Genomic DNA, 12187 nt, shown 5'->3' on the forward strand with positions numbered 1-12187 from the left:
TGAGATTAATCTCTATTTATAAATATATGTCCAAATAAAATGAAACAAATTTCTATTAATAGAGTATGAAAAATGATGAAATTTTATGATTAAAATATAAATATAAAAATTAATTTACTATGAAATAAATGACATCAAATAATGGAGGTGGAAAAAACAAAATAAATTATTTCATTCTCTTTCTTCCTCAAATTTCAATTTTTAACTCTAATAATAATATGACACGTGGACTCTCTCTCTCCACCCATGTTCGATTCAACTAGTTGAAAATATTCAACTATGATTAATCCACCTATGATTCAACTCTCCTTTCAACATATGCATTGTAAGTATTAAACTGTTGAATTAAAGTTTCAACACCTCCATTGCTTGTAGTCTAACATCACTAGATTGACCCGCGCACCAGCGCAGATATTGGTTATTACATTTTTATACACTGATATTTATTTTTCATAATTTGTGTTATATATTTTTGATAAGTCGTAATATAACTAATTGTATTCAAAAGACCTAGACCGAATCATGTAATAAGGTTAATTTTGATACAAATATATGGACTCATTTAAGATACATTTGTTATTTAGATATTTTTATGTTTCTATACATCAGAACCGAACTCATCCAGACCCAGAATGACCCAACTCAAAACCGACATATAAATTAATAATATTCAAGCGGAGATTAATTTTAAAAAAACGATACTCGAAAAGAAAAATCTGTACCTAAATGGATAGCCAATGTTCATGCCCAACTGATTTTATAAACTAATAAAAATGACTCTTTCTATGTGTTTGGCTAAATTAAGTGAAACAAAAGAGTTTTTTATTCAGTAAAATAATTATATGAAGTGAAAAATTAAGTGACAATAAATGTAATACATTTTTATTATTTTGATTTAAGTTATTATTTTATTCACAAAACGTGTCTTTGAATTATGTTTTGTGGCTACGTAATTTTTCACCGATGAAATTAAAATAAATAAAAAGCTAAACCGAATGTTTAACCATATGCAAAACCCTTTTATTTTACATTTTTTTATTTTATAATTGGTACAAAATTAATGTTGATTAGCTAATAAATAAAAACCTGCACTATTATTATTATGGTAGTGTAATTAATGATGTGATGTATTGTTATGGTAATATAATTAACGAAATTGTTAAATTGGGTGAAATATAGAAATACAATTAATATAATTATATTAATGAAATTACTGAAATGATATTATATTTTTATACTACTATTCATGTTTCCAAACCATTCTCATTTATACTCGTTTAAATGTTTCCAAATACAGTAGAACCTCTATAAATTAATAATATTTGGACTTTAAAATTTTATTATTCTATAGAGATATTAATTTACAAAAGTTTCATTTTTTAGATTTTTTCTATTTTTAAATATTTTTATTAATAAAATAAGAAAATATTTGACTTTGCCGTATATAAATTATTTAAATTTTAGAAAATTGACTTTCATATTATTTTATTATCTTATTTGGTATATATTTTTATGTTTCATAGAATTGTTTTGTGGTTTTCGATATAATTTTATTAATATTATTAAAATATATTAAAATATCAAGAAAAATAAAAGTATTTTCATTGTGAATATAAAACCAACAATATAATGTTTAGTTTGTACTTATATAAAATATATATAGAGATATATTATTAATTTATGATTTAAATGGGACTATATATTTACATGGGAGTTTTAAAAATATTATTATCTTATTATTTTATCGATTTGTGTCATATTTTACACCGTCCAAGTTGGGACCGACAAAATTTATTAATTTATAGAGATTATTAATTTATCGAGTATTAATTTATAAAGGTTTTACTGTAGTAGCAAAATGTACTTAAATTTTAATAATATAAACTAGAGATTGATCCGCGCACCCGCGCGGATATTAGTTATTACATTTTTATACATTGACATTTATTTTTCATAATTAGTGTTATATAATTTAAATTTGTCGTAATATAACTAATTGTATTAAAAAGACATGGACCGAATCGGGTAATAAAGTTATTTTTGGTACAAATATCCGAACGAGTTTCATATACATTTGTTATTTAGATATTTCTAGGTTCATGTACATCAGAACTGAACTCATCCAGATCTATAAGGACACAACTCAAAACCCACACATAAATTTCTAATATTCAAGCAGGGCCTGACTTGAAAAAAACGATACCCAAAAAGAACAACATGTACCTATAATAGATATTCAATGCTCATGCCTAAATGATTTTATAAACTAATAAAAATGATTATTTCTATGTGTTTGGCTAAATTAAGTGAAATAGAAAGAGTTTTTTTTAGTAAAATAATTATATGAAGTGAAAAATTAAGTGACATAAATGTATTACATTTTTATAATTTTGATTTAAATTATTCTTTTATTCATAAAAACATGTCTTTGAATTATGTTTTTGGTTACGTAATTTTCCACCTATTGAAACTAAAATTAAAAAAAAAAAATTTAGTAAAACAAACTAAACCGAACGTTTAACCATATGAGAAACCCACTTATTTTTCATTTTTGATTTTATAATTGACACAAAGTTAATGTTGATTAACTAATAAATAAATATTGTATATTGTTATTATGGTAATATAATTAATGATGTGATGTATTGTTAATGTAATATAATTAATGAAATTATTAAACCGAGTGAAATATTAAAAAATAATTAATGTAACTATATTAATGAAATTACTAAAAAGACACTATACTTTTTTTTATACTGCTATCCATGTTTTCAAACCATTCTCATTTATATTGCTATCCATGTTCCAAACAATACCAAAATGTACTTCAGTTTTAATAATATAAATATATACATAATTTATATTAAAATGTTGTTCAGTTAATAACATAATTATATTTAATATGCATAATTTTATTTATTTTATCTTAATTTTATGTTCAGTTAAATCAAATTTATATTAAAATATTGAAAAAATAATCATAATTTTTTATTTTTAAATATATTTAAATTTATAAAATTTATTACTTCACATGGCGTGGAGGAAAACACCTAGTACTGCAAAATATAGAAATATTTCTTTTTAGTATAAGGTTTCCATTTTATCTGGAGCCAAAAGAAAATCACAATCCAAAAACTAAAAATTATTTAACCACGTGCTTGTGGTCGAGTTGTCCCCAAGGTCGAGGGTTCGATTCCGTTGATGTTCGTGGGTTTGTGGTGATTTTCTTGAGGGACCTTCAGGTCTAATACAGATAAACCCTAGTCCAAGCAACGCGTGACCACTGGTGGATTAAAATGGAGTGATCACCAGCCCCGTGGATGTCTTAGGCGGACTCCCCGGTTTAAGCTCTGGGGGATGGTATTTAGGCGCTAGTCGGGTCTCTCTCAAAGGCATCTGATAGCAAAGTCATTAAAAAAAACTAAAAAACATTTAAGCAGGAAAAAAGCAACATCCTACTATCTAGAAATTATTCCGAATTTCTAAGAACACCACTATTGGAAAGAAATTCACTAAATTTTTCACTAATTTAAAAAAAAAATATTCAAAAAGAATTTTTTTTAAAAAACTTAAAAGAATTTTTATTCCATTTGTAAGAAACTATGAGAAACTTAGAGCAACTCCATCAATAGTATGAGGAAGGAGTTCTCAAAAGTTGATTAGTTGCTAATTAAAGTAAAAATGATTGATGGAGTTCTAATACCCATCCAATAAACTCTTAAAAGTTCTCTTTTGAAAATTTATTGGGTGGGTATTAGAACCCCATCAATGGCTTTTGCTTAAATCAGCAAATAATCACTTTTTGAGAACTCCTTTCTCGTACCATTGATAATGATGCTCTTATAAATGGACACATGTCATTACACCGTTCATGTATCTTATTTTATACTATTAAAACAGAATTCATGACTTCTTTAAGGTGTGATATTTTAAAATGGACCATCATCTAGAATGTTTATCAAAATTTACATAATTTAATCATTCTATCTTTTAATATCCTTTTCTTTGAATTAAAATACAAATAAATATTATTTAAGAAAAAATCTAAGAAAATATTTTCAGTATCATTTTAAATTTTATTTCCGAAAATTAATTAATTTTAAATTTTAACTATCATAAAATATCGTTAGAATTTCAAATTAAATTTATTTTTGTTTTATGAACCAGAAATTAAAATCATATAAAATATTATTAATTATATTTTAATGATAGTAAAATTTTAAATTAATTAAATTTTGGAAATAATTTTTGTAAAGATCTTAAAAAGATTTTGTTAGAACGAAATATCTATTTCTATTTCAAGTAAAATGAAATAAAAATATCTTATCCAACTTTGTGTATTTCAAGCAATTTTTCATATAAGAGTTTTACTACAAAATTATTTTGCCTGTACAATATATTATAGTTTAAGAAAAATATATTTTTTGTTATTTTTAACAATATCTCAAAATATTTCTTCTCTATTATGTAGGTCCAGTTTAATTTGACTTCCATATACATTTCAAACTTAGAAATAAAACTAAAAATTATGTAATATAGTATTTTTACAATAATGATCTCAAAATAAATTTTGTTACAAAAATTTATAATGCTAACAATATAAGCCACTTAAATATGCATTATAGAGTTATATAATACTTATAATTTACATTAATTAGTGATAAATTTTGTTATATAAACTAAAATATTTTAGTATAAGAAGAAAAAATCTGTACGGATGTGCGGACGAAGATCTAGTATTTTTAATAAACTAAAATACACATAGATTTATGGTGCTAAGTAAACTGTTTGCACGTTTCTATATTTTTATTTCTTATATTTTAATAAATAATGAAATAATATTATCTATTTATCAGTTTCCAGTTTACATATATTTAAATATATTGATATTAAAAATATGAAATAATTGTTTTAGTATGAAATAATAAGCAAAGATAGATATATAGAATACTAGGATCGGTTTGCACTACGCGCGGAATATCATTTAAGCATGATATATATAACTATATTATTGTATATTTTCATTGCGTATGTTATATTAGCATTTTCAAGAAAAATGTATAATAATTTTTATTGTTTTTAAGAATGTTTGGGCATGGAAGAAGTATATATGTTAAGATTTATTATGTTTGATTTTGATGGTTGTGTCTATATTAAGAGGTTGTGGTATTTGTTATATTAAAAGGTTGCAGAGTGTAACATATTATATAAGTTTGGTCTCCTGGTTGTATGTTTTTTTATAAATCTGAATCCATTATTGATTGGTTAAATTTAGTTTGTTATATTTTGAACTCTAAAAAATGGGTTTGTGGTTTTTATGGTTATCATTTGTATGAATGGCTTGGACTGCAGGAAGTTGCATTAACTGTTTATTTTAGGCTGAATATGATATTGAAGAGGTGAGTAAAATAATAAAATTGTAATGTAATATAAGTAACTGTAATTGAAGTTAACCCAGAGTTTCACATGATATGTAACGTGGCCAAAGTTACTTGTGTTGTAAAGAAGTGTTAATATGACTATTGTTGGAGTGTGAATAAAATTTTATTTGATATGTTCCAGAGAACTTTTTACCCATAAGATTTGTTATTTTTCTTTATAACTAAAATGACAGCACGTATTTTCAGATGGTTACTGATCGAGTTATGTATATTTTGTGTTAGTTTTATTTTTGTTTGTTTATAATCTTACTTTTCATCCCGGTTAATTTGATTTGTTTATAGGATCATAGTGTTCATAATTAAAAAAATTAAAAAAATTGAAGCAATGGAAGCACTGAATGCGAAGAGATTATCAAAGCATAACTAATCAAAATTTCAAACACAGAAACAGAGAAGTGAGAAAACAAATTGTGTCTATGAGTTGAGACTGTTGTTATGCATGGTAAACTTCCTCTAAAAATGTTTCCATTTGCTTGAAAGAGAAACAATCAATGCATCAACTTTCAAGATCATTAAACTTCCAACTTCTTGGTGGCATTATGAAGACCATGTTAGTACCGCAAGACTTCTTCCTTGTGATAGAAACATCGGGTAAGGAACGTTTGATTTTTCTCCAACACTTTTCCGCTCTGGATTGTTGGTGTGCCACTTATGGAGATACATATATTTCATGCATTCTTTTTGTTCATCCATATCCTTCTATATAAACTATTGTTATTTATGAAATAAATAGTTTTGATCTAAATTACAAATGAACTTTTATATTACTTTCAATCTTTAGATATCTAAATGACAAAAAGGTAAACAACATTTTATATTTATTTCGAATTTATCTATATATTAGTATAATTAATTATCTTTAAAAACAAATCTTTTGAAAATACTGTTTTGATTTTATAGGAATTCATATTCATTTTACTATTTAATATGTAGACTTGATAATAAAAAATAAACTTGAAAATGATATGGTATATATGTATATTTTATACGTCATTATAGAAAAATCTAAATTTAAAATGGTGAAATATCATTTTTTCTTTGTTTTGATGATTTGATGGCACAAATATATATATGTCAAATACAAATTTTAGAGAAAAATAAAATATGCAAGTGGGAGAAATTTTATCAAAGAAAATAGGGGATAAATAGTAAAAAAAATTTGTCTTCTTATCTCCAGTCTCAAATTTATCGTCCAACTTTTATATAGTCGAATCTAATAGTTTTTTAACCAAATTTGTATCTTTTTAAAGTTTTTATATATTTGATCTATTTAAATATGTTCTCTTGGCCCAAGTTACCTGAAGTCTATCTAAAAATAATAAACCCAATATGTAATTAAAGTAATCTACTAAACATATATTTTATTAAATAGAAAAAAAACCTAGACTAAACATTGTTTTTTTTTTGCGGTTGAAAATATTTTTCTTTCTCCGCCGCATAAAACGACGGGATCAGTTTCTCTATGCTCGCCGTCGTACATCTCGTAATATCTCCTCACCGTTATCCTTTTCTTCTCTGCACAAAATCTAGATCCTCTTTAACCTTCTTTTCTTGCCATTTATTAAAATCTCAAAAGTTTGTTAAAGCTTGTGGCCTTTGTCTGTCTTCCTTCAATCCTAAGTCCCTTTTTCACTGTCCAGGTCCACCTCCGTTTTGCCTCCTTCACTACCCTTCAAAATTTATTACAGCCATCCCATCCTCTTTGCTTCCTTTGCCTTGATATGCTCCTCACCAGCTAACTACCCACTGTGGTTCATCGGAAAGTTGCTGTATCTTCCGATTTCGAGGTGAAAGAATTACGATATACTCGTTAAGGAAGTGCTGAGAGATGCGGGGGTGCCATTTCTTGAGTTCGGACTTGACATATATAAAGAAGGGTGGTGTTAGCGAGTAATAAGGCAGCCCTTATTCTGAAAATAAAATTTCTCTGGATAATAGGAACTGTGAGGATGATGCTAAAGAGATGAATCCTAGGTGAGAATGACCGTCTGAATGAATGATAAGAATCAGTGAATCCAAAATCGTGGTGCAGTGGGCATGAAGAGTTAAGTTTTGGTTAATTATGTTCAATTAATTCGATTTGTAACAGCTGGAAGCTGAAGAACATTGACAAAACCGACATGAATAAACACATTTGGAGAGTGCTGACAAAGCTTCAGACCCACACGCAAATTCAGAGGACATTTGCTTGGATATTGCGGTCCAAAGAACATTATCCGTACACTACAAATTAGAAAGTTTCGTGGAAGCCCATTCTAAAAACACAGGCTAGCATTTTTAAATTTTAAAAAAGAAGGGAACACGTGTCACGTTTACAAAATCCGAATTTCTGATCTATCCGTCTACGTGGCATCACTAGGAGAGAGATAACTCTTTTTTATATATAAAGATTTAACAAAAAGATAGAAATATACAAATAATATATTCATTAGAATTTTGGTGAGAAACTCCGTAAGAGTTTTTCTTTGCAACCTAACCTCAAAAATAACAAATGGGACACCCCAAGATTATAGTTAAACATAATGACAGACAACCTTATATCAGCCTAATTTATATTTTATTCTCCAGCTATACGCATGAACTAAAGATTAGATGATGTAATGAAGGAAAAAAACTAGATTAGATATGATTAAAACTTACATTCACATGGCAAATCCAGTCTTCGTTCCTTTTCTCCAATCCCACGCCACTACCACTTTTTAATTCATTTTAGAAAATATAAAAGCTAAAAAAACAACATGTAGTATATTTGACAACAAGCGTGTTGAAAGGATCAAAAGCTAAATGACATTAGTCAAAAGGGATCCAATGTTATATATTTAATTCCCAAGAAGATAATAAGAAAATTGTACGCTCAGCTGAAAACCATTTCACAAGTGAACGAACGAGCAGCTGACAGTGTGATAAGATATATTTAAAGAAACTAAATACACTTTAACTTGTGGAAATACACTAACACGAATCACTTCACTGTCCATAATATATTTTGATTTACATATATAGATTACACATTCTGTAGAAGATAGCGGTTTCTCATCAAACAGCTAGAAGAACACAGGTACTTATCAGCATGGCCACCCTGATTGATCTTTATAACCTTGGGACCTTTGCATCCTAAGCCACATATGCAGCAATGTCTTGGCGCAGCAAAAGTGTTGTCATCCACCACATACTGACGGCCAAACAACATGAAGCAGAAATGTAAATCCAAGTTTAGACCACCAATTACACAATGAGTGTGAAAGGTGGAGCAACAAGAGCTGTCATCACAAGTATAGAATATTGCATTCCCGTCAACTTTCTTCTCACAAATCTCGCACCAGTAATCATCTCTACGAGTTACATCCCCGGTTAAGCGGAGAGCATGCTTGTCGTACTTGTGACTTGCCAATACAGGTAACTGAGCACAATCAAAACCCAAAAAGAAATCACATTCACCACAAGACAGAACAGGGGAAGCCCATAACTCGCAGACGCCACATTTTCTTTTGCTAGTTGATACAAAAGTAAGTGTGTGTGGATGGATGTCAAATTTGAAGGGCAAAGTGATTGAAGCGCATCCTATATCCAAGTTGAAACCTGGATGACATGTATACTTGATACCATCATTAAAATGGCCACAAGCATTGCAACAAAAGTAATTTTGATGAAACTCCAAATCTGGTGTGGAGTTACTGCCTTCCAAACAAAGTTGATGATGGTCATGAAGAATAGATCTCTTTCTCCAAGGGAGCTCAGTGCATCTTTGATGAAGGAAGAAAGAACAAACTATGCAAGCGTAATGGGGAGTAGAAGCAACAGATAACTTGCACATATTGCATCTTGCATTCACATCATCAACTCGACCATCTTTGTGAAATTTTAGACGATGGTCATGTGTGAAATGGAGTATTATTGTATTGACATCTGTACAAACAGGCCCAATAACAACATCATCGTCGTCATCATCACCGTCGTTCAATTTTTCTTCAAGTTCTTTTATCTTTCCACATTCAACAACATCTGAATGGACCGAACCACAACCACAATACCAAATTCCAGGGAGAATAGAACATATGCGTGGTGACCCATGTCCGAAATTGACACAACGGACATGAAACATGGAATTGCAAGGGAGACAAAGATAAGGAGATCGATCACCTTCTAACCCGCAAGCATCACAAGTGAAGGAGACTTTCTTCTTAAGGAGGTGGAGTTTATGTTGATCCTGGTCAACCTCAAGCAACGGTGGGTTCTTAGCACAAGAAAGATCCAGTTTGAAGTCACATATGAGGCAACGATACACCAGTAACATAAGATCTTCACCGCACAAGCAACATTTTCTATCACGGTTGGTATCAGGTAGACTTTCACGCTTGTCAAGGTAAAGAGAGTGTTGAGGATGAGAAGGGTGGGTGATCTCTGGCGCTGACTCGATGCATTCCTTGTGGAAGAAGATGTCGCATTCAGGACATTCGTAGAATTTGGCTGAGTGTCCCTTTTCTTCAAAACATCCAGCGCATTGACCATGATCATCCGAGGCAGAGTATAGAAGATGATGGTGGATGGGAAACTTCCGAGCAATCGACGGGTCATAGGGATTATGTTTGTGCAATACACGAGACATTTCTGGACTAGTTTGTTTGATAAGGAAAGGGAAAATGGTCTTCAATATCTTAACTATGTCTCCTCAGATCAGAATCTTTCTAGTAAAGCAACGGACAAAGAGAACGCCAAGGTTAGTGATGTAGACATTAGTTAATTTTATTATACTAATAAAACTATTTTTATTTTATTGTTTTCTGACCTAGTTGATCATTATTCTATACACTAAGGGCTCCCATTGTTGTTGTTACTTGTTATCATTTCTCCCTTGTATATTATTTCAGAATCATTACAACATTTAGGTATCCTTGTATCACTACCGCAAAATTTATTGACAATATTTTCCAATTTATTTTTCTATTGATTAAAATATTGTTAGATATATTGGTAATTATGTTTTTTATTTTTGAAATATTTAAAACTAAATATTTTCTTAATATGTGTACATAAACCTAAAACGACAATTAAAATGAAACGGAGAGAGTAAGTTTTTTATGAAACTAACTATAAATTAATTATTAATGTTCTTCATTATTTTTTAAAATAAAAATTACGGAATTGCCTAATATGCTATATGTATATATATGAAAATTAATAATTTTGAATAATAAAGATTTGATAAAAATTTATGTATCCTTTCTCATTTTTTTAATTTTAGAGTAATAAATAAATAACAACCACATTAATAATATAATAAAAAATTATATTTTTCTGTATGTGTTATATTTTGAATTTTAAAAAACGACTATAAATTACCCAAACTATTAAAAATTTCACACTGATTTTTTTTTGTGATCCATGTTTTCAGATTTTTGTTATGACAAGATACAAATGATTACAAAATTATATAAATAGGAAGTCTCATTTAGTAAATATTAAGATTAAATATATATATATATATATATATATTTAATATTATTCAAATTAAACTATATACCATATAAAATACATAAGTATTTTACTTTCAAAACTTGCTTTGAACAATTTTTTGATAAAAGCTTTGAAAAAATATTGACAACTTAATATGTTTGAATTTTTAAATTTTCATTTAATTTTTTAAAAATTATAAATTACTAAAAATATTAAACATCTCACAATGAAAATTTTGTTATCATTGATTTAAAGTTTTTTTGTTATAAATAGATACAAATGAACAAAAAACTATATGAGTAGAAATCATCATTTAATAGATATCAATATTAAAATATATTATATATCTATGTTCATATCATTTAAATTTAATTATATACCATATAAAATAGAAAAATGATTGTTTGGATTAATAAAAATGATTGTAAATAAACAAGATTCGTTTTTTTATCTATTTGCTTCACCAATTTAATTATATACATATTATTTACTACCTTTTTAACTATTTAATATATACATTATTTCATAATATCAAAAAACATATAATTTGTAAAAATAGTTTATATATACAATGTTCATTCTACGTAAGGCACACATCTTAACCTGGTAAATTATTACTTCAAAAAAGTTTTTAAGTTGTAACATTGATTATAATTCTTAGGTCAACACCATAGCTCTTTTAATAGTCCATATAATGGACCTTTCATTAACCAAATGTTTATAAATATTTTTTTTAAATAAAATTATGGAGTTACCTAATTAGTCATTCTTTTTATGTTTATCTCGACGATGATATTATGTTTGATTTAACGCCTTTTGACAAAAAAAATAAAATCAACCCATCATATTTTAATGGACTTTTAACAATTTCTGTAGGTCCATAATGAATGAAACTTAATAAAATTAAATGATTCAGTGCCATTGCGAAGAAAAATACATATGTACATCTTATCTCATATGTGAGAAACAAATTGTCTCTTGTCTCATTGATTTCCCCACATAAAGTAAAATGTTGTTGAACTCCCCAACTGCGCATTATGCGTGAAATTATACTAAAATAATTGCATAGATAAAGAGAATAGAGAAGAATGGATGAGAGTTGCATGTCGGCCGAGAGAGCAGTTCTAGAGAAAGTAAAGACTTCACACGCTTTCAAACGGTCGGATGGGCTAAAGGTAAAGATGCTTACTTTTACTTTTACCTTTAGCCAACTAATACATTACGTTACTTTTACTTTTACCTTTAGCCAACTAATACATTACGTTGTTTCTTCTTTTACCCTACACCAAAAA

The 12187-nt window shown here is 27.9% G+C and overlaps 1 protein-coding gene across 1 annotated transcript; it reads right to left on the reverse strand.

Moving 5' to 3' along the window:
- Positions 1-8445: 8445 nt before the first annotated feature.
- LOC106309144 lies at positions 8446-10047 on the reverse strand. Its single transcript, XM_013746211.1, has one exon. The coding sequence runs from the start codon at positions 10045-10047 to the stop codon at positions 8446-8448; it is 1602 nt and encodes a 533-aa protein (XP_013601665.1).
- Positions 10048-12187: the final 2140 nt, after the last annotated feature.

The sequence above is a fragment of the Brassica oleracea genome, chromosome C8 (assembly GCF_000695525.1).
Source record: "Brassica oleracea var. oleracea cultivar TO1000 chromosome C8, BOL, whole genome shotgun sequence".
Lineage (NCBI taxonomy): Eukaryota > Viridiplantae > Streptophyta > Magnoliopsida > Brassicales > Brassicaceae > Brassica > Brassica oleracea.